At 52.3% G+C, this 23,293-nt stretch overlaps 1 protein-coding gene across 21 annotated transcripts in view; it reads left to right on the forward strand.

Moving 5' to 3' along the window:
* The window catches only part of MBNL1 (muscleblind like splicing regulator 1), a 77,221-nt gene extending 55,728 nt beyond the window's left edge, over positions 1 to 21,493 (forward strand). For 10 of the 21 annotated variants that reach the window (XM_065073335.1, XM_065073318.1, XM_065073316.1 and 7 more), the window contains 7 exons: positions 5,784 to 6,041; positions 6,848 to 6,901; positions 7,751 to 7,904; positions 13,182 to 13,217; positions 13,909 to 14,003; positions 17,072 to 17,146; positions 18,313 to 21,493. In XM_065073335.1, the coding sequence (XP_064929407.1) occupies positions 5,784 to 6,041; positions 6,848 to 6,901; positions 7,751 to 7,904; positions 13,182 to 13,217; positions 13,909 to 14,003; positions 17,072 to 17,128 (654 nt within the window). In that variant the 3' untranslated portion in view covers positions 17,129 to 17,146; positions 18,313 to 21,493. The remainder of the gene's footprint in view (positions 1 to 5,783; positions 6,042 to 6,847; positions 6,902 to 7,750; positions 7,905 to 13,181; positions 13,218 to 13,908; positions 14,004 to 17,071; positions 17,147 to 18,312) is intronic. The other 11 variants (XM_065073323.1, XM_065073322.1, XM_065073321.1 and 8 more) reach the window with 5 other exon arrangements.
* The last annotated feature ends 1,800 nt before the right edge of the window (positions 21,494 to 23,293 follow it).

Consider the following 23,293-nt stretch of genomic DNA (forward strand, 5'->3'; position numbering starts at 1 on the left):
ACAGTGTTTTTGGCACCTTATCGGCGCGGCAGCAGCGCAGGCGGTGAGCCAGCGACGTGCCGCCGGCGGCGCTGAGCCGGGGAGCACAGCCGGGGAGCACAGGCAGGGAGCACAGCCTGCATGCCGGCGCTCAGCAGCCCCGCTCACGCCTGCTGATCAAAAGGCGGCGATGGGAGAGGATGAGTGACCCGCTGTCACCCCTTTTGTGTGTGGCAGTGTTAGGGCACAACCGGCTCTCCCTGCGGCACGGCTGTTGTGCTCCCCCGGCACCGCGCAGCAGCCCGCGGCAGCTGGGACCAGCCTGGGGACAGCCGAGCTGTGCCGTCACTGTCCCTGCAGCCCCAGCCCGGTGTGTGCAGGCTCAGCGCAGCCGCAGGTTGCGGGGATCGTGGTCCTGCAGCATCCCCTTGGTGTCAGGGGCTCAGGGCTGCAAATACAGTCCCTGAACTCGGGGCACGATGGGAGGAGCAAGAAGGATCTCTCTCTTAAAATGCAGCCAGTCGTAATTGTAACGTTTTTCTTTCCGTGCATCTGCATTAGCAGGGATTAACTCTCCTGACAAGGAGTATTAATTCCTTGCTCTTGGTTGCATCTCTGCCCGAGGAGCTGCCGCTCAGCACACTGCGAGCCGGAGGGGTACGCAGGGTCAGCTGGCGCGAGTGTTTCCCGCTGCCGCTGTCACTATTCTCAGAGCTGGCGTCACCACAGGTTCCCCTTCTGCAGGATCACATCGTTTCCCTTTTTAGAGATGTTTTCTCTGAGGAGAGCGTTCCCCCGGCACGGTCAGGTTACAGGAGAGGCAGCCGAGCTGAGAGCTGGCACATGGGCGGCTGTTTGGAATCATCAAGGGGTGTTTTTGCTTTGAGGACTCTGTTTCATGGTGGAAATCTGCCAGATGTGGAGTAAAGGCAAAATGCTGTTAGATAAATTCATAAATAAATCATGTTAGATTCAGAAATGAGTACTGAGAGGAGGATGCGGATGGCGGGGAGCCCTTTGGGTCACAGCGCCAGGTCGGTTGCTGTGTTGATGGTGCTTCCGCCGGCGCTGCTCAGTGGCGGTGGGGACATGAGGGCTCAGAGGCTGCTGCTCAGAGCAGGAGGAGGATGTACCTGGGGTCCCCAAGTTCCAGCTCTGCCTGTGGCTGGGGGAGCCCGAGGGGGCTGCGGAGCCTCCAGCGCTGAGCTGGTGCTGGCCAGAGGGCTGGGAGCAAAGCGCACGGCAGCAGGTGGAATATGGGATGGCAGTGTGCAGGATTTGGTCCTCTGGATGCTTGTGTTCTCTTTACATAGCTATTTAGAGAAGTGCTACGCTGCTGAGCCAAACTCCTCCGCACAAGAGGGGAGTTGCAAGAATGTTAATCTCACAAAACACCCAGGGGCACACTCTGCAGTAAAAAACGTTTTTGTCAATCAGGAAAAGCCAGAAAAGAATATCCGAAATCAGTAAAATGTTTTTAAAAGGCCAAGTGGTTTAGTGTCATACTGGAGTGGAAAGGAAGATGGTGGCCAAGTTGGGAACTCCTGAAAATGAGTGCGGAGGCTCAGAGGAGCGGCTCTGCTGGCCCTGTTCCTGGGGCGGGGGCTCCGCGCGGGATCCTCCCGGAGCAGGAGCCAAGTCCCCAGCGGCTGGTGTCCCAGCAGCCGGTGTCCCAGCAGCGGTCCCTGCGCTGCCCCCGGGCCCCGCGCTCCAACGTGTCCATGAGCGGTCACTGCGCTGCCCCCGGGCCCCGCGCTCCAACGTGTCCGTGAGCGGTCCCTGCGCTGCCCCCGGGCCCCGTGCTCCAACGTGTCCATGAGCGGTCCCTGCGCTGCCCCCGGGCCCCGTGCTCCAACGTGTCCGTGAGCGGTCCCTGTGCTGCCCCCGGGCCCCGTGCTCCAACGTGTCCGTGAGCGGTCCCTGCGCTGCCCCCGGGCCCCGCGCTCCAACGTGTCCGTGAGCGGTCACTGCGCTGCCCCCGGGCCCCGCGCTCCGACGTGTCCGTGTCCCCCAGGCCTTCCTGGCTCCGCTGCGGCTGTGGCACCGCGGGCACCGCTGGAACACATCCAGCTGCTGCCGCCCTTTGCGCTCTCTGAGCTCTCTGGGATCAGGAGCACATCCAGGTTGACCTGCCCACTCTGCTGTCTTACAAAATTAGTCTGGTGGGGGGTGTCTTTTCCTCCTCCTTTTTCCCTTCAGCAAATACAGTTTAAATAGTGAAATAAGTAGGTGAGAAGAAAATTTGCCAGTGTTTCCCAGTGTATTGGTCATTTAATCTGCAGTATCCAAATTTAGTATGCAAATTCCAAATAAGCATATGAACAGCAAAACATTTTAATGTACTTTATAGACTACAGCAGTGCAGAACTGATTGGAAGGATTTCGCACGGTCTGGTTGTTACCTCTCAGAGAAGCTGACATGCATCTGCCTGCTCTTTAAGCAAGCTAATTGCTGTCGGTATTGTCATTTGTTAGGACATGATTCGAGAGCTTTATATGGCTGAGCTCACTCTCCCTTGGAATGAACTGTCCTTGGGAAAAATAACTGCTATGATGTTAGCATCTAATCTTGGGATATGATTTGTTCTACTTAGAATTTTAAATACTTATTTCAGGAATGATGTGCTCTGGCGTTGATTAAGTTAGGACTCGTGTTCTTGGCTCCTGCATCAGACGGTTCCACAACTGAAAGCTCTCAGCACATCTGCCTGGGGTGTCCAGGGGAGCGGGCAGGGATCGCAGACCCGTCAGGCTGTGTGCCCGGGCTCCCGAATTCAGATGAATCCTCAGAACGTCAAGTTGGTGACTGTAACCAGCAGTGGGATTGATTCTGTCCACATCTGGGCCGTGTCACCCGTACGGATAGCGTGCAGGCGTTTGGGTGTCTGCTTCGGCCGCTCCCACAGGGAATCTGGATCTCGGGCTGGAAATTTCACAGGTTGAGGCTTTTCCTGCAGCTTCTTTCAGGCTCCTCTCCTGCCAGAAATATCTCGAACAAAAGTGTGGCTGTTGAGTGAACTACAAGAGAGATGGGCAGGGAAGTGAGAGAGAAAGGAATTGCCCAACTGTTTTATTTAAAACGCGTGTGTTTCCGTTTGAATGCCATCATTTTCTATTCGAAGTATTCAAGAATCAAGAATGACCGCAACCAAGCGGCTGTTTCCTGCTTGCTTCATATAGACCCTTTTTGCCAGAAAGAAGCAGCTTACAAGGTTTTGGAGATTTTGAGATGTTGGGTTATGAGGAAATGTGAGCTGGCAGTGCTGTTTGAATGCTCAGAGTGTCCTGGTAACACAGTGCCCGCTTGGATCAGGTCTCTGCGTCGAGGACGCGGGGTGAACGGGGACCTGGCTGTGCTGCCCGTGTCCCCGGCCGGGCTGGGCAGCCGGGACCCCAGCCGGGCAGTCGGAGCGAACCCGGCCCAGAGTCAGGACAAGTTAAGTGGATGACAGCCAGTCAGTAGTATCGCAGCACTAACTCGGCGTTTCTGCACCCAGGCAGAAATGGACAGGTGGATAGGTGCCTCTTGCATTTATGGTTCTTACACACTGAGCTGAAAATTATGATACTAATCACAGGGCTAGTAATAAATAACTAAATAAAAGGTCTCCAGATTGGAAAGACCAGGCAATGTATCATGCTTCTGTGTCTCTCTTTACTCAGGCAGGTGAGTGATGTATTACTGCCGTTTTCAATGCTTGTTTTTACATAAAGGAGGATTGGAAGCGTTCTTGGCTGCCGTGGCGGTGGTTGGGAAGCCGTTGCTGGTGGCGTTTTTGGACGGACTGGCGCTGTGAAGGTTTGCCTGCGGTGACCATCGTTTGGAGGCCTGGGAAGGACCGGGAGCCGGCCGTGCCTCATCGCAGCCGCCGCACCACAGCCCTGGGAACTTGCTCCGGCCACGCCAAACGTTCTCTCTCTCTGCCCAGCTATGTCCGTTTCCCAGTCATTCTCTTCTGGATTTTAACTGTGACAAAATTAGCTTATCTGTGGATGCTTTTTCTTTCTCTGTCTTTACAAATACTTTAATGTATATACACACTTATCCAGGGATTTGTGTATCTCATCTTTATGTTACTAATAGAATAGTTCTCGCTTACATGTGGAACGGTTTTGTGGAGCATCAACACAAGACAGAGAGCACAGACAGCTGACAGTAGTTGCATCCTTTTCTTTATATTCAGAGCAGAAGAATGCGGTTCACTTCTAGACTGCAGACAAGTAATCAAAGGAAATGACCCATTTCTGCCTGTTTGGGAGCCCTGTCACTGTGTGGGGATGGCCCAGCGGAGGGGATTACCCGCATGGCCAGCTGAGGGGCTTGCCCAGTCTGTTCAGGTGTGCTGCAGGAACAGTTCTGCAGGCTCCGCACCGTGGGCAGGGCGGCACAGGCGCGAGCAGAGCAGCGGCTCGCTCGGCTCTGCTGCAAACGTGCCTCCAGAGTCTTTGTCCCCCCCTGGAAAAGACTCTAAATCAGATCATGGTGGACAAATGGACATTTCCTGCCTTGCTCTCGTCCTTGGAGATGACACTTCTTAGGTCTTAGATGATGAGCAGTTGGAACTTGGAGCAGCACAGGGGTTAAAAGGCAGCCAGAGCACTAGCATGGGTGGAACCAAGCAACAGCCTAATTTGGTTTGTTGCAGGGATCAGAGCCAAGGTCCTTGAGGAAGTACTGATGATCCAAGCTCACCGGCACCCACCTTTAAAAGGAAATTCTGGCTACTAAAGTGGTTTTATTTTTGTACAAACTTGATTGCTTTTGTCCCTTTCTGGTTCCTGTAGCCTTTGGAAAACTAAAATGACAGAATGCATTTTCGTTTGGAGCTTCTGAAGAGCTGCCCATGAAAAGAACGCATGTCAGTTTTACATGTGGGGTTTGCAGGTGTGTGGGGAGGGAGCCGATGCTTGTGGCGCTGCTGCTGGTGTCGGTGCCGGTCCGTGGGCTGTGCCGGGCGGGAGCCGCGCACCGGCTGCGGGGGTGCTGCGGGGGTGCTGCGGGGACCGTGCCGGCGGCTTCTCATTCCTCCAGCTTCCTTTGGCTGCCGTTGTGTGGCAGTGGTGTGGCAGTGGGACCGGTGACATTGCGTGGCGGTGGCATGGCCATGGGACCGGTGGTGTCGCAGTGGGACCGGTGATGTTGTGTGGTGGCATGACAGTGGGACTGGTGCCAGCTCTGGCTGCAGTTCCCCCTCACCCGAGGCAGCCCACGTTCCGCAGACGCGCAGGGCGATCCGGGCAGTCCCGGGAAGGAGGTGCCGCCGCTGCGGGTCATGGATTGCCCTCTCGTGGCAGAGCCTGGATTGTGGCACCCAGTGCAGCACGGCACAGCCCACGGGTGCGGCGCGCTCCCTGGCACGGGCGCAGGGCGCCGGCCAGCGTGGCTGCTCAGGCCATCGTGCCGCTCAGCGCAGCCGCCGGGGCTGGCTGGGGCAGCCGGGTCACAGCGCAGCACGAGTGTGTCCAGGCCCCGCGGCGCTCGGTGTGGTCTCGGAGAGCCAGCCACAGCAACTTTGTTCAGAAAGCAGAAAAAGCCTTGTGGGTGGCTGAGCAGGAGCCAAAATGAAACCTGCTGTGCTCTTGGCTCCTGATGCTGCTGGGGTTTGATGTTCTTTGACATCAGCTGTGGCTTTAGAGGAGCCAGGTCCCCGCTGCCAGGGGGTGGAGCCACCGTCCCACCGCCGCTCTGCTCCTCCTGGGGCCGGGCGCCCGTCCTGCAGTGCCACAGAAATCCCGACTGTTCTGAGCCGTGTCTGCAACACCCGTCCCCCAAACTGAGCGATTCTCTTTTCCTGGTGTCACAGGTATGTCGAGAGTACCAGCGTGGCAACTGCAACAGGGGAGAGAACGACTGCCGGTTCGCTCACCCCGCCGACAGCGCCATGATCGACACCAACGACAACACGGTCACCGTCTGCATGGATTACATCAAAGGGAGATGCTCACGGGAAAAGTGCAAATATTTTCACCCTCCTGCACACCTGCAAGCCAAGATCAAGGCTGCCCAGTACCAGGTTAACCAAGCTGCAGCTGCCCAGGCAGCAGCGACTGCAGCTGCCATGGTGAGTTGGGAAGCCACCTCTGGAACACAAGTGTGTTGAGGAAATAACGGGTGTGTTAACTGTTCTTGCTGGGGGAGGGTGTGCTCAGGGATCCCGGTTGCTACATGAGCTCTCTCAGCATGTGGTGCCAGAGTATAGGTACAGAGTATCTATATGTACATATACGTGTGCATATGTGTGTGTGTGTGTGCATATATGTATAAATAGTTTATTGTATGTTTGTGTGTGGGTAGATGTGTATCTATCTAGTTTCACAGATAGATAAACCTGTATTTCAGTTCCCGTAAGTCCATGTTTGTAGACACTCAGTTGAAGTCGATCTGGCTGTGGTGACGCTACTCGCAGCCACCTGCCCGTGCCCAGTGAGGCCGGCGCAGCCCTGGCCGGGCGCTGAGCAAACCCGGCGGCTGTACGGCCAGGGGAGGGCAGCCCCGCCGAGGGTGCGCCGCCACGTTGTCCTGACCCGGGGGCTGTGGGCGGAGGAGCCGCGGGGCCAGGACAGCGGGGCCAGGCCAGCGGGGCGGCCGGCGGCACGGGGCCGGCGCGGGCGGGGAGCTGGTGGCCAGCGGCAGGTGGCGGGAGCCCCGTTCCCACTCCCGCACCCCGCGTCTGCCCTGCCCGCCGGCCCCCGTGCATGCACAGTCTTGTTACCGTTGTACACGGCATCCGGTGATTTGTTTTTATTTGTTTTTTCTCACCTACCCAATGCACTGCTGCCCCCATGATGCACCTCTGCTTGCTGTTTATGTTAATGCGCTTGACCCCACTGGCCATTGCCATCATGTGCTCGCTGCCTGCTAATTAAGACTCAGTCGGCTGTCAAATCACTGAAGCGACCCCTCGAGGCAACCTTTGACCTGGTACTATGACCTTTCACCTTTTAGCTTGGCATGTAGCTGTATGGTAGAGTCGAGTTTGGGGTTAATGTGGAGCGATGGAATATCCCGGTTCCCGCAGCTCATCCCCCGGCGCGGGGCGGCTGGGCCAGGCTCAGAGCAGGGCTCAGAGCAGGACCCCGCTGGCCCCGTCCCGTCCCGTCCTGTCCCGTCCTGTCCTGTCCCGTCCCATCCCTCCCCCTGACCCCGTCCCATCCCCGTCCCTCCCCGGGAGCGCGGCGCAGGGCGGCCGCGGCGCAGGGTGCGTTGGCATGGCTTTGTGGCGCGGAGCGGCCGGGGTGCCGGCATGGGCGCGCTCTGCATGCCGGGCAGCGCTGGGGCCGGGGAGAGGGTTGGCGCCAGCGGCCCCGCCATCCGCTCCGGACGGTGACTATTAACACCGCTGCTACGTGTTGGTCCTCGTGGAGCCAGCAGTGCTGCTTCCCCCTCCCCGAGGGCCTCGCTCCTGATCCAAACCCTCCAGCTTTACCGTAGCGTAATGTTGACGCCGGTCCCTATAACGTACGGCTCCACGCGTGCCCTGTGCGCTGTAATGGTAGGCTAAAGTAGTGCTCCCCTGTAAAGCTTTTACCTCGCCTTTTATTTGGTAGTTAAGTCTGCTACGCTGCTTGCTTGCTCATGGATAAACATGGTGCTGCCTGGTTGGTTTGCCTTCTACTGATTTTTCTTTTTTTCCTTTCTCTCTCTTTTTCTTCTCCCTCCCCCCACCTCCCATCCCCCTCCACCCCCACCCCCTTTTTTTTGTTTGGTTTGTTTTGTTTTGTTTTTTCTTTTTTTTACTGGACTTTATTTTTATGCCCACCCACCATTCAGGGAATTCCTCAAGCTGTACTTCCCCCTTTACCAAAGAGGCCTGCGCTTGAAAAAACCAATGGTGCCACCGCAGTCTTTAACACTGGTATTTTCCAGTACCAGCAGGCTCTTGCCAACATGCAGTTACAGCAGCATACAGCCTTTCTCCCACCAGGTAAGTGCTGCTCATTCGCCTTTGTCGTGGGAGGGAGCAGGGGGAACCACGGCAGAGCTGCCCTGTGTTCAGCCGTTGGTTCCTGCTGCCCAGTGCCCGCGGTGTGTGCCGGGGACGCCGCGGTGCCCGCGGTGTGTGCCGGGGACGCCGCGGTGCCCGGCCGCGGCACAGCCGTGCTGCTGCGGGAGCGCTGCCTTCCCTCTGCTGCTCCTGGAAGCTGGGTGGGTGTTTTCCAGCCTAACATAAAAATCAGCGTCATGCCCTGTCATCCCAAATCAGAAATCTAAATCCTCTGTCTTGTTCCTCTTTCCCTCGATTAGCTTCTCTTCGTTACACATCTCTTCAGCTCTTGTATTTGTTTCTCTGTGCTGTAAGACCCTTTGCCTTTGTGTGCTTAGTGACGGTTGTTCCGAGTCACACACCTGAAGGTTTTGATTTTAATTAGGGTGCAGTGATCATAAAGGCACAGGCAGGCTAATCATGAATAAGAAAGCAGCATTCGGCCTCCACCACTAAAGCCTCAGAGCTGATTTTGGTCTAAGCAGAACCAAGGTGCACTTGCTTTTATTCACAAGTGACCAAAGCTACACTTACCCAAGCGGAATTGCAGAAGAGTTGATGCCTGTACTATTTACATAATACAATCTGGCATGCAACCAACATACGTCATTTAAGTGGCACAAAAATCAGTTGCTTGATGGAGTACGTTGTAATAACTGATTTAGGTTCCAAAAAATGCACTGCAACCACTAAAAATATATTAGTAAAATCTTGTTGAAAAGCTTGTTGGAGTCAACAGAAAGACTCTGATTGAGTAAGCTTAGTCTACATGCTAAAATTCATATAAAAATGCTTGTGCAATCTCAGTCCTTCCTGTAGGTATTAAACAGCTTCACAGATTTGTTTTGGCAAAGTATAACTAATGTAGTTAGTAAAGCACACAGTTAAACCCATTAATCAGCAAGGGTGTTCTGCATCCCTGAGCGCATCCTTCGCATCGGCACCTCCACACAACCCCCCGCTGCTCCTCCTCTGGCACATCCATACCGAGACCCACAGGAGCCTGTGTGGAGGTTCTTGATGCTTCCTTTGATCTTGAGCAGTGAGGTTTAGTGTATTTTAAACAAGAAGAGTAAAGGATTTTTTAGCATGAGCTACTATAAGTTATCTTTTTGTATTTTTCAGATAGCAGCAGTTTGGGCTTTCCAGTAGTCCAGTACGTTTCCAAAAGTTTTAAAATGTTATTTGCCACCGTGCCTTTCTTAGTTCCCCACTTAAAATGAACCAGCACCAGTCCTGTGTGCACAGTCATCTGTAAATAGAGTTTATCTGTCAGTCCCAAGAACTGATGGGAGAGCGCAGAGCCCGGGTGCCCTCAGCGCCACCGCTGCGAGCAGAGGCACGCTCGTTCAGGGGGTCTGAATTAAAGTGACACTTGTCAGGTCCAGACACTTGCATTGGTGACGATGCAGCAGGTCAGGAGGGCAGGGCACCCGCAGAACCTACAGGTCCAGGTGGAGGATCTCGGCAGGACCCTCCTCTCTGCAGGGAACTTCGCCCTGGAGAGTTTTCCACTGCTGTTCCAGACAAACCCAGATACCTCTTCTAAACCATAAGGCTTTATTGTGGTTGCCTGTCTGCCAGGGCACATGGAAACAAATAAAGTGATGGTCCACAGCAGGGGATGGACACTGGCACTCCAGCGCACATGGAGTGATGAATTGCAGTTAGAGACTCAGCTCAGCACTCTCAAGCAGAGCTCCCTCTGTGCACAGCTCCTCTCGCGAGCCCTCCCGCACCCCTTGGTGCTGGCAGCTGTCCCCACACCCACGGGGAGTCCGAGGGGCGCCACAGGGAAGAGCTGGGAACACCTGTGGTGTTGGCTGCTTGGAACAGGTGGAGTTAGTCTGCCGACCGAGGGGGCTCTGCAGGTCCTAGCAGCTGTTCCAGCGAGGCGGGGCTCTGGTCCTGGCTGGGCAGACACGGGGGCGAGCGTGGGGCTGTGGGCTGGCAGAGCAGCAGCTCCTGCCGCTCCCCCCTTCTCTCAGCCTCCTGTCCCCAGGAGCCGTGAGCTGCCCGGTGGGGTTTGTCCGGGCAGATGAAGAGCTCCTCCGTCCAGCCAGGTGCGCTTCCTGCCCTGGTGCTCATTCCCGAACCGTGCCTCAGCTCGCCGGCCCTGGGCTGTGCCGGAACAGCTGTTCTGTGTGTCAGCCGGGGCACCGGGCGCTCTTGGAGAAGCACAGTCCTGCGGAACACAGGCTCAGGGGTACAGGACACTGCCAGGAGCTGCTGTGCTGCGGCAGCCGCGAGGCGCAGGGACGCCAGGGAGCTCCCTGCTGGTGCTGGGACGCGGTGGTGCAGATCCGCTCCCACCGCACCCCCTGCGTGAGCACCTTCCTCCCTGCGGCGGCTGGCTCCGCGCATCACTGCCCCCCAGACGGGAGGGAGGAGACATCAGGCACACCCGCTCACCTCCACAGAGCGCTTGTGCTGGCTGCGTCGTGTTTCTGATTAGGATTAGTGGATTGGAGAGGTTAAATAGACTGAGGGGAATAATACAAGGGAGAGAAGAGAAACAAATGCTTAGAACACCAGTAAACTTAGAACATTAATAAAAATAGCTTTATTCCACTTTATTCCACAACCAGAGATAATCTGGTTGTGAAGTTATGATCAGTTAACCGAGCACATCCTTGAATTGCAATTCTGCCTCGTGCCGAAAGCTAGAGGACATTTGGAACGGCACGTTTATTATTCATGCATTCCCATTAGCCAGCCAGAGCTTCTAAGTCAAGATGCATATTAAGGTCATAGCAAAAATGATTTTTATGGCTGGTAAGAGGGTCATACAGCATTACATCTTCGTGTTTGCAAGTTATTGCACCCTAGCTAGTGTTTTCATTTCTGCCTTATGTTCATTTGCTTCGATTCCCTTTCAAAACTGTGTGTGCTGGGTCTAATGTTGACGATGATAACTCAGACTCAGATTTTGAGCTGAAAAGCTTTACAGTGACATTTCAGAGTCATTATGAAGATGTAACTGGTCTTTAGCATGTAGGCCTATTTATGCATGGAATGACGTAATATTCCAGATCTAATGAAGTGTCTGTAGCCTTACAAATAGGGCCCTTCTGCACAGACAGAACTCAAAGGTCCTTCTCTGTAACCTCATTAGCACCACAGAGATGTCCTGAGAGGAACCGAGAAAGCAGTTTTACCGATGTTTGCACTTTATAGCCAAATTTTGCTCCATTTTTTAGTCTTGCAAGTGGTCCCATCGATTTGTGCGTGGGGAAGTCGGAAGAGCCACCCTTCTGTTAACCTTTCTTGGTGAATGTTTTCAGTCTCTTCCATGGCACAGAAATAGAAGAGTAATTAGGAAACATGATTATGCCCTTTCCTTTGTAGCCTTACAGATACAGAGATGACAGAGAATAACCTTGTCCCCAGCAGTAATTATACCGGCTGACTTTTTCCCTGCTTAATTAAGCGCTGTGGGAGGGCGCAGGGCGCTGGGTGCGGGGCAGCGGGAGCCGTTCCCGTCCCCCGGTGCGGTCGTGGCACCGGCATTGCCGCGGCCACAGTGCCCGGCCGCCGAACCCTTTCCATTCCCGCCGCAGTCTCTGTCCCCACACTTGAGTTCAGTGTTGTTTCTGCTGTGTCAGGCATAATTAGTGACATTGATAAATGTCACTGGTTAAATTAAAAAGTAAATTGTTTATTTAAAGTGGATATTCTGAAATATCAGTGTGTCTTCATCATATGGGAAGCAAAAGCGGAAGATCCTGAGTTCAGTCTGGTGGAAGGCATTTTGCTATGTAAAGTAAATATAGTTACCAGCTTAGTGATATTCAGAAAATGACACTGAAACGTTGCTGAGAACACGCGGCTGCTGCGTGCTCGCCAGCTGCAGGGCAGGATTCACCAGCTGCTGTCGCTTCAGTTGTTCTTGTGCAGCCTAAAGAGAGTTGCAGGTTGTGAGGCCAGACACCAGCGGCTTACAGTACATCCCATAATGGAGAAAGATGCTGAACAATGGTGCTGGGTGCTGCCCTGAGCTGCTCAGTCACTCCCCTGACGTGCGCGTTCAGCAAACAGCCCAGAGGACGGGCAGGTCACCGTCACCTCACCGGGGACAGGCAGGTCACCACCACCTCACCAGGGACAGGCAGGTCACCGTCACCTCAGCAGGCACCGGCAGGTCACCGTCACTTCACCAGGGACAGGCAGGTCACCGTCACCTCAGCAGGGACAGGCAGGTCACCACCACCTCACCAGGCACAGGCAGGTCACCGTCACCTCACCAGGGACAGGCAGGTCACCACCACCTTACCAGGGACAGGCAGGTCACCGTCACTTCACCAGGGACAGGCAGGTCACCGTCACCTCAGCAGGGACAGGCAGGTCACCACCACCTTACCAGGGACAGGCAGGTCACCGTCACCTCACCAGGCACAGGCAGGTCACCGTCACCTCAGCAGGGACAGGCAGGTCACCACCACCTTACCAGGGACAGGCAGGTCACCGTCACTTCACCAGGGACAGGCAGGTCACCGTCACCTCACCAGGCACAGGCAGGTCACCACCACCTTACCAGGGACAGGCAGGTCACCGTCACCTTACCAGGCACAGGCAGGTCACCGTCACTTCACCAGTAGCTCACAGGGGTTGCAGATATGACAAAAGAACCACATGCCAAATTCCCCGGGGGGTTGCCTGTGTATTACCTACACCTTGGAGCAGCCAGATGCGGCTAGTGAACCAGTGTCCATCGAGCCGTCGGGGAAGGCCCCGGGTGAGGAGGCAGCTCTGGCTGGAGAGGGAGCCCAGCTGGTCCCTTGTCATCCCCTGTCCCCATGTGCTGGTCCCTCTGCCGTGCCCTGTGTCCCCGTGTCGGAGCAGGGCTGGACCTCAGGTACCTGTAGGCAGGTGCAGCTCTAAACCAGGGTAAGGACCGTGACAAAGCTCGTGTCAAAAGGCAGGAAGGTGTGAGCGTCGGGAGTGGGAAAGCAGAGCTCAGGAGGCTTTTCCTGGTGCACACAGCACACGCTGTAGCGCAGCACACCGTTCTCAGCTCTTCCCCTGCACTCCCACTGGTTCTCATGGATCACTGTGCTATTGTGTGGTTTGATTGTGCTGACAGTTACATGCCACTGTTCCCGTAATAACTATTTTTCTTCTTTGTTCAAATGAAATTTCTAATGACACGTGTGATGGGTTGTTTTAATTCTTTTCCCTCTCCAAATCCACCTTCCTGTTGCAATGCATGATGGGCAGGCTCAATATTGTGCATGACACCCGCTACAAGTGTTGGTAGGTGCCAGCTTTGTTTCTTGATTATCTTAAACCTGTGGTGCAGCTCACGGACCCTCAAAATCCACTGCTAGATTTTAACGTATAGCTCTCGTGCCAATCCATCTCCCTCAGCCTCCTGCACTAACACCTGTCAATTAAATGCAGCCGTTTGATTTAATTGACAAGGACACATAGACGTTGTTAATTTTGTATAGCAGTCGTTTGAATTGCACATTGCTCCTTGGTGGATTTTGATTGGACTATGAGTTCCAGTGTGTAGAAACTATCTTGTTGTTAAATAAAGACTGTATCTTACTATAGCCACGTAGACGTATAGTGTCCTTCAACAACGTTAATTTCTGTTTGCAGTAAATATTTGGGTTGAATTTTTTAAAGGCAAAACTTTGTAAATATAAGGGCATTTAAAGATTCTTCTGTTGGTTTTTGTATTGAAATGGTTAAGCTTGTTTGTGTCGATTTTCTTGATTGATGGTAACAAGCATTTTCCTGTTTTTTTCTCCTCCGCTCCCCCTTTCTCCCGGAATGTTGTCCCGCTTTGCACTGTGGTTGCATGTCACGCGCTGGCAATGGTGTCTCGGGCTTCTTGCTGCGGTCAATACCATGCTCGGTGATCCTGCCACGTCTCGCTCTGGTTCCCATACTGCTCCACTCTTCCGTATGTTCGCTTATATGATTTTCCTTCCAAAAGTTCCCATGGTGCACGGTGCTACGCCAGCCACTGTGTCTGCAGCAACAACATCTGCCACAAGTGTTCCCTTCGCTGCAACAGCCACAGCCAACCAGGTTTGCTAATTTACAGCTTTGTTCCTTACAGACAACTTGAAATTGGTGCTTTTAATGAGCATGGGGGTTTTGATTTTACCTCTTGTTGGCCTACACATTCTCTCCAGGACCGGCAGCACAGCTTAACAAGCCTTTATCCGTGCTCAAAAGGTGCTGCAGTTCCATTTCTGGTGCTAAAAATAGTTAGTAATAGCGTTTCTGATTCAGTCTTAGCATTTATGGGCCGTGCTGCTTATTTCTGCTCTCAGAGATGTACAGAGAAAGGGATAATACACAGAGCCCATTTTTTATTTCTATTCCTGTGAAGCCGACGGTTCTTTTAGTGCAGAACTGCGGTGAAAGGCAGAAAAACCTTGTGCGGAGGGGCTGCAGGAGCAGAATTTAACAGTCTGAACATGTTCCGACGCCTCTTCCAAGAGCAGAACAAAAACCAGCCACTCTGAAATTCTTTTAAAGCTTTGTTTCAGGTTGTGGTTCGCTAGGAAGGGGCTCATTACTTGCCGCGGTTGACAGACTTAAGAAAATGTCCATTAGACCCTGTTTCTAAATAGCTGCCCTCATTGTTGCCACCTTTGGATGTATCACAAGAAGGAAAGGGTAATGCTTTGCTAGTAAATGATTAAAAAGCCCCCCCAGAAAAGGCGAGGCGGTGCTGTGCAGCCGAGCGCCGCAGAGCCGCACGCACAGCTGGAGCGCGCCCAGGACGCGGCCTTTTGATCCTGCTGGGTTCTCAAAAACGCTGATTTCCATAGTGTGTCTGGTTGAAAATGCAACAAACAAAAACTTCCTAAATACCTTCTTGTTCTTATTAAAAAGAGAAAATTTAAAAATTAGATTTCCTAGGAAGTTAAAATTGCCTGAGTCGTGAAACTGCCGGTTGTGGTGCAAGACCACAGGTGTTATTCTCAGCTCAGTGGGAAGCACACGTGCCTTTTAGAGCAGAGAACCAGACGTGTTCTGGGGATGAACGTCAGTTTTGAGGCTGGCCGGACACAGTCGGCTCCCGAAGCCGTTTCCGAGGCCCTGCTCCGCTGCCGGGGGTGCAGGCAGGCGGCGGTGGAGCCGGCGCCCGCGGTGCCGTGGTGCCGCCGTGCCGCTGCTCCCGGGGCTCCGGCTCCCAGCCCGCGCACCTCTGCCTGTTGTGCTGCGCCCAGCCGTGCCTTCGTAGTTAACCTGTCTGCTCACCCTTCTCTCAAAAGTATCCCAAAAATGACACTGTTGCAGTGATAGACAGGCGTGCGCATCCTGGGTCTCAAAAGTGACCTGGATATTTTACCATTCCAAAAAATAGGCAAGTTAGTCTACTTAGCAAGTAGCACTTTCTGCTCTTGGTAAGTGTTTGCCTAATGACCATGTCACTCGCAGATTTAAACTAGTGTGAGAACTACTTTATCTTTTGGAAAGCTAGGACTGCCTCTGCATATGTGTCACCTAAGCCAGCAACCAGCCCTGTGCCCAAACTGTCTTAATATTGTCATTTATTGCACCATATAGTTAATTATACTGTCTCTGTATCCTCTATAAGTCCAGAGAGTTGTGAGAACAAGCCACAGGAAGCATCATTATTCTTTAAAGTCGTCTCTGTCTAAATGACCTTGCACTTTCCCAAATAGTTTACAGGGAAACTTTCTGTTGTAGAATCTGATCATTTCATGCATATCCTCCCTGGAGCCTCATAACGCAGTAAAGTACTGCAGCCAAACCTTAATATATACATATATTGCAAATATATGTATATACTATGTGAGCAATGCTGGAATTATTCAGTGCCACATGATGCAATGTGTGTGCATGGCCGAAGTCTGGAGACCTGGCCCCTCATCCTCACTGGTGCTGAAGGTCCCTGACGCGTCCCCGCGGCGGGTGCAGCAGCCTGTCCTGCAGAACATGGTACGAGAGCTTCGTTCTGCTTGGAGCCCCTTTCTGTGCCAGCTGGCGATGCTGTAGCTGTGTGGAGCTGCCGGGGGAGGAGAGGGCACGAGGGTGGAAGAACCGACACCAGCACCTGTAAGGGACTTAGTTCAGAAGAGCCCTCCCCGTCCCCTCTCTGCACACCGCCAGGGCAGCCCAGCCTCAGGACCTGTCAGGAACCCCAGGCTTTGCAAGTGCAACACCCGTTCGTGGTGGTACAAAGTGGCTTTGTGTCGGGTGTCCCTGTACGTGGGCGCATCTCTTTGCTCCCTCCAGCTGGACTTGTGGTCCTGTCTGTAGCACAAGGTCCCTCGTGGTTCCCCCAACACCTGCTGTCCCCAGCGCTGTCCCTCGAGGGCAGACGCACCCACGCTAGGGGAAGGACAGCACTTTGTCACTTGTGCCGCTGCTCAGATACTCTGCTTTTAGTCTTTTTCCAATGGGAAATGGAGTTGATGGGGCACACTGAGAGAACCCCGGAGGAAATTCTGTTTGGGCAGGTGAACATTTGAGGACTGTTCCACTGTTCTACTGCCCTGGGGAGTCTGAGTGGTGAAATGACAACCGCGATCCCCGCAGGGGCCGGGGAGAAAGCAGGAGGCTCTGCTCAGCTTGGCTAAACCTGGCTCGGCTCGGCTCAGCTAAGCCTGGCTCGGCTCGACTCGGCTCAGCTCAGCGCAGCTCCACCGCAGGTTTCACCAGCCCTGAAAGCCGAGCTCAGGGCACCTTAGGTTTGGCATTTTAAAACCAGGGCAGCGAGAGCAGTGAACGCTTCACCGCAGCAGACTGAAACGAGGCCGCCGTAGAGTTGTAGCATTTTAAATGATACGCTGAAAGCACAGAATTTTGTGTAGGCCAACAAAAAGGGCTATTTTCAATTACTGCACTGCATGACTTTTGTAGATTTTAACTTCTCTTACTTCCTAAACAACCAGTAATACTTATTTATATTTGTTGGGTAGTACTTAATACAATGTTTCCCAGTTTTAAATTGCTGTTGTAGCACTTCAGTTGACTTTAACTTATAGTTACAATATAAAATCCACCAACTCACAGCTCATCCTCACTATTCCAAACTGGTGTTCTGTAGCAAAATGCTGTGTCTCTGGGTCGGCTCATTGCACGTGTTATTCATTGTTTACATTTCTTACCTATAGATACCCATAATATCTGCCGAACATCTGACTAGCCACAAGTATGTTACACAGATGTAGACATTTTGTCATCAAACAGTAAGTTCCCAACGTGTTGTTGCTTGCGGCTTTCTTACCTGTATGTGTGCAGATTTGTCTTTTGCGGGGACTGAATGTTATTTTCTAAGCAAACTGATGAGCTGGGGGGGCTCCGACCCCCTGACCAGGGATCCCGCAGCCCGCGTGTTGGACCAGGGTCCCTGTTAGTTTGTACAGACAGAAGGAACGTATTACACGTATGGATAAACTGCTGGAGAGCAAAGTCAGAGAGGCTAACATTAGGGGTTTAGGTTTTGTTTGTGAAGGATGATGGCCCCAGCACTGATGTGAGCCCGCTTCACTGGGGAGATGGTTTTACAAAGAACTGTCTTTAGAAAGAACTCCTTTTAAATCCCCGCGTTTGCAAAGCCAGCATCCCTGAAAACACAGGTTCAGCCTGATTCTGTGGAGCACAGGCTGGCGCGTTCCGATGCATGATGTATTTTCCTGGCGCGGGTGACAGGGCCAGGAGAGGTCCCAGCTGCGCTGTGCCTGCTGTGGTTAAGGCCACATCAGTGCCCTGGGACAGTGTCACTGGTGTTACCGCTCGCTCCCGCGTGCACTTGGGCTGTGTTTTGTATGGAGTGCCGGGGCCGTAATGAACTAGTGCTTAGGGCGAGGATTAGCTGGTGTGCCGCAGTGGGTTTGTGATGACAGACACTTTGACGTGGCCGCGGTGACATGTCTGCGGTGACACGGCTGCGGTGACACTGCCGGCCTCCCTGCACAGGGTGCAGGGACAGGGCTGTCCCCGGGCTGGGGACACCCGAGCGGGAGGACAAATCGCTCTCTAGAGCTGTGACAGGCGGTAGGGACCAGAGCAACAGCTGCACTAGGTGGGCAGTTTGGTAGGAAAAGTGGCCTCGGGAACGTGGGTCCCGGATTTCCAGGGATGTGCAGGTGCCCCTCGGGTCTGGGTTGGGCTCCCAGATTTTTGGGCAGAGCGAGGGGCCCAGGGCGGCGCTCACACCGCACGGGGGTCCCCAGAGTCTGAGCCAGGGCTGCCGGTGTGTTGTGCTTTGGGGGACGTCCCGGAGGGAAGCCCCGTGGGGGTGGGTGCCGCTGCCCCCTCCTCCCTGCACGGTGTGAACTTTGGGCTGACGTGGCGCTAACCGGAGGTTATGGCTGTGTTGGAAATGCTTTCTCTCCTTTCCTTTCCTTTCTAGATCGTAACTAACGAGAACAGGACAGTGTGTTTGGCTGGAGAAGAGGACAAGCTCATTAGCCATAATGTATATATCGTCCCGCAACACTCGGAACTCCCTCAGCAGTAAGATGTCACACATTGCATGTTAACGAGACGAAATGAGAACTCGGAAATCCACTGCACACTGTTGCCTATATACTTTGTACATTTAATTGATATTTGTGCTGAGGTGATCTTATCGTCTAAAACCTACACCATGGTCTATCTTTTCTAGCACAGCAGTATGCATATGGATTCGAATATGCATATGTAGTGTTTGCTACATGATCATGTACGTCACATTGGAAAGACAGACGATGATGTAACCATAAATCTATTATGTATTGGTACGTCTGTAGACCAAGATATAATTTTTTAAAGTAAGTTTATTTCTTTCAAGGTTTACAAATAACAAAGGTGCACCTTGTATTTAAAATTGCCATTATAGATGAGAGCGTGCATGCACAGTAATTTTTGTTAAAAGTAATATTTTTAATGTACTAGATTGTAAGAAGTGGTAAGAGAGGTATCTGACAGAGATGAATGTGCCAAGCAAAACCACAACTGTGTATATTTTAAAGCACATCAATGGCTTTAAGTACCACGTTGTTAAGGATTCTCATGAAGTGCCATAGACTGTACATCCCGTTAGAGTATTATTTCTGCAGTGTTACTTTCAGAACCACGTTTTCACTTGCTGTAGTAGTACCGACCAGTCAAAGGGCACCGTTCTGTTTCAAACCAAAGCTGTCTCAGAAATGGCCGCGGGACGGGCCCTCCAGCGCGCGGAGGCGCCGGCCCGGACCTGTCGATCCGCTGTCTTAAGGCATTGTAGTGTAATATTTATGCATATTTTACTGTATAACGCGATAGACAAAAGGGAAAAGCCATTTCTGAGACACAGTAACTAATGTTTGAGGAACTTCTTTTGCTTCTATTTATGGCCTCTGTCAAAGTCAAAAGGACTATAAATGTTTTGCAGAGATGGGTTTCGCTTTTACTTCATCAGTCACGCGTTACGTGGTGACTCTAAACAAAGACGAACGAAGCACTGACACCAGATGCATGACAAACCAAAACGTGAAAAACGGAGATGTTAATTAGCGTAGAAATCGGGTGGGTTAAATACTTGGGTGAGTTTTATATGTGAATTTTTTTGTTCAGATTAACTGCTTATAGCCTTAGAAAGCCTTTACAAACTAAACCAGAACAATAGATGTGCATGGAAGCTTGGGGCGGGCGGACCCGCGGGGCGGGGGGCGCGGAGACCCGCCGTGCTCCCGCCCTCGCTGCGCTGCCCGCCTGGAGAGACCGGGGCTGCGAGGGGGCGTGTGGTCTTATGATTGTACTGTACATCTAGTAAAGCCTTAGATTATTACATTACGGGTTAAAACCCATACCAATGTAATTTCAATCGTGTTAAGAAAGTATAGGTGACTTCACATGTTATTGTAGTTACTTAACATTATAGGATATTACTTGCTTTTTCTTTTTAAAAGTGTAGCTTTTCTTTCGTACATTTATTAGCTCGTGTTCGTTTTCTGTTACCGGATGAACACCGTTTCGGTTCATAGAACTTTGTTTATTAGAGTTTACTGATGACTTTTTCAAAATCAAAAGAGTAGTTTTCTTCATAACATACTCAGTTTTGAATTTACATGTAGTGTCGTATGAATACTCGTATTATTGTTACCGAAATGATTTCTATTTTACTGATTTAATATGACAATGTAAGAATGTCAGTCATTGTTAGTTCTTGTCTAGTTTTCATTCAAAGAACAAAGATCTTTTATATGGATATCTTATAATTATATAATCATTGCTAAGTAAGAAGTTAAGTTGTTGCTATCGCAACAGTCCTGGCAGACAATTGAGTAATATTTTGATGATTTATTTTGTTTGTAATTAGTTATTATGAGAAAATCTAGTTCCTAGATATTAGAATAAAATTTATTTTCTACTGTATCCATTTCAAATGTTAAAATATTGTTTAAATATTTTTTGAGATCCCTGAATATCAGGCCTTGTTATAAATAAGCTGCATAATCAATAGATCAAGGGACTTTTTGTTGATAATCCAAATACTCAAAGTTTACGTAACCAGAATTGTAGTGTGTGTGTGCAAACTCTTGGGGGTTGATTATGCTGCAGTTGAGCATGTGGGAACGTATAGAGAGAAGGTTGACTTTTTGCACTTCTGTATATAGTCAAAAAAGAGAGAAACCTGTATAATAGTAAGATCTTATTTTGAATAAAAATGTCTATAATTACAAGGAGTTTTGTTAAGGCTAATAAATGACAGGCTGAACAAAATTGCTTGCAAAAGTGGCACAGAGTTAGCACTCCATCCCCTCCAGAAGGTTGCTTTGCTTTATGTGGACAGCTTGTAGTTTGCCAGGATCCCTCAGCTGGAAGAGGCGCCATCCTTCCGAGATCTCATGACTGACAGAAGCTCCACTGGCTCCAGTCTGCCTGGAACCAGCCACAAAAGGAAAAAAGACAAAAAACAGGAAAAAACCATAGCAGGTACTTCAGAGCATGGAGGTGAAACCATGGTCAGGTATTCCTACATTACTCAAAAACTACTGCATGTTTAAAGTATCAAAAATATATTAAAGATATATGCTATTCAAACCAGTTTCTGACAATTTCAGTGGTTTATTGTTCACAAAAAAGATTCTTCAAAACCAATGCTGACTTTCACAACAGAGTTGAATCATGGACAGGCAAACCAGACGGCACACCGTCGCTGTGCTCGTGTTGTGGTTCTTTTTACCGCTGTAGTGGGCCTGTTCTTTTAGCAGGTGAAAAAGAGAAAACCTGGCTCATTTTACCATTTCAATGGCAAGTTCGAGAACCCTTGTCGTGGCCGATGCCAAAGCCACCGGAGACGCGGGGAGGCCGTGACGTGACCCCATCCCCAGCGCCCGCACCGCGGTCCAATGACGCTGCACTCGGTGCAACCCGCGACTTTCATCTGCTCAAAGGACAGACGTGCTTGGGTTTACTCTTATGTAATCACAGACTTACTTTTGCTTGTAGTTGCTCCAGATTATGTACTCTGTCCTGGGCTGCCATTTGTTTTTATGCTTATTTTATTATTACTGCTATAGTTGACCTTGCTGTATGGAAAAAATAAAGTGAAAATGCCCTAATAAAAATTCTTAGTTACGTTTTTTCTGTTTCAGGTTAAAAATGGCACCGCTTTTATACACATTTTTCATTTTATCTGCATGTTTGTTTGACCGAAGGGACATCATTTGTTTGTGCAAAAAACCCTGGTATTGGGGTTTTTAATTCAACAGTGTGTGGTATGTTAAATATACAGGATATATGTTGAGCATGCTACGTGGATATGATGTTATTGTTAAACCCGGAGGATAAATATAAACCACAGAGTGGCTGTGGCAGCAGCTCCAGCACCCCTGGGAACAGGAGCCCCCGGCCGCGTCGCTCCCATAATCACGGTTGCTGACCAGCGCATCTCAGGCCGGGTTTGGAAAAGGGAACATCCGAAGGCGTTTGCCAGCAGGATTCGGGGTGTCCCGCGTTCGTTAGCACAGAGGCCGCTTTTGTTGAGTTCCCCTCCTTTCTCAGCCCGTCGGGACACCCCGTTCTGCCGGCCCAGCGCCTGGCTCGTTTGCACCGCGTCTGCATCAGTGCTCGCGATGGCACCAGCGTTTTAATTCACCATCACGTTAGCTGCTAAGTGAAAGAAAAGAGTGTCAAGCAGCACAAATGTTCTAAGTTAGCAAAAATAACATGACTTTATTTTCCTCTCTGGCCTGTGAAGAAGGCCGTGGAGGTTCTGCAGTTGATCAGAGCTTTCACAGCTGCTCCCGAGCCGGGCAGAGGCTGCTGGTGGCACTGGGGGTCCTACGGGAGGCCGGTGTCCCCACGGGAGGTCGGTGTCCCCGGCCCCTCCGCTGCAGCGGGTCGGGTCGGGCCGGGCCGGGCCGGGCGGTGCGGGGCTCGGGTGCGGAGCTGCGGCTCCGCCGGCCCCGCGGCTCCCGCCGGGAGCTGAGAGCATTGAACCCTCCGGTGCTGCGGGAACCACGAGAAGGAGCTGCTGCCAAGCGGGAAGGCGGCAACACCTCGCCGGCCGGGCTGGGGTGTGACAGCCGCGGGAGCAGTGACAACTGTGCGAACAGTGATAGCTGTGGCAGCTGTTAAAGCCAAAATAAAAGAACTTTGTTCAGAGGGACCCACGTTTGTCTGCAGCTGAGACGCTTTCTGAAACGAGAGGATCCGCAGCCTTTGGGGAAGGAGGAGCAGAAACCTGAGAGGGAGTTTTAACTGCCTTCGATTTGTGATGAGAGCAGGGAATGGCACCGGGAGGAGAGAAACAATAATTCTGAGGGTCTTTGTGCACACGTTTATTAGGTGTAATTAAAAAAGCCTGTTGCTTGCCCAAACCGAGCCGATCACACACTTTCTGCGGTGCCGGCAGCAGCACCGCACAGCACCTCGGTGCCCTGTGCTGCGGATGGTGCCGCGTCGGGCTCGGCTCTGCCCTCGGTAGCACCGGGACACGCAGCGACACGCGGGGCCGGGGACAGCGACACGGCCACCCGAGCCCCCGCCGTGCGGGGGACACAGGACCTGCAGCAGCAGCGGCTCCTGCAGCACCCGAGCTCCCGGAAAGGGCCTGGAGAATCGCACAGGTGCTGCGGTGGTGCTGAGCGGGGCGGGGGGCGAATGGGGATCAGCTGGGGGTGAGGGGCCGGGGCCGCAGGAGGGACAGCTGTGGTCTGTGGCTGTGCAGGTAGGAGCTGCGTGCTGCTGGGCGGGAGTGGGTTGGGGTTCCGGGGGAGATGCTGCAGGAGGTGGCTCGGCTGCAGCCCTGGAGGGGTTTTGCACGGGGCGGCTTTGCCCCGGTGCCGCTGGCCGGGGTGTCCTGGGCAGGTCAGCGCGGCCGAGGTCCCGCCCAGCCCGCGGGTTCTGGCTGACGGTGCGGAGCG

The sequence above is a fragment of the Columba livia genome, chromosome 9, assembly GCF_036013475.1.
Source record: "Columba livia isolate bColLiv1 breed racing homer chromosome 9, bColLiv1.pat.W.v2, whole genome shotgun sequence".
Classification (NCBI taxonomy): domain Eukaryota; kingdom Metazoa; phylum Chordata; class Aves; order Columbiformes; family Columbidae; genus Columba; species Columba livia.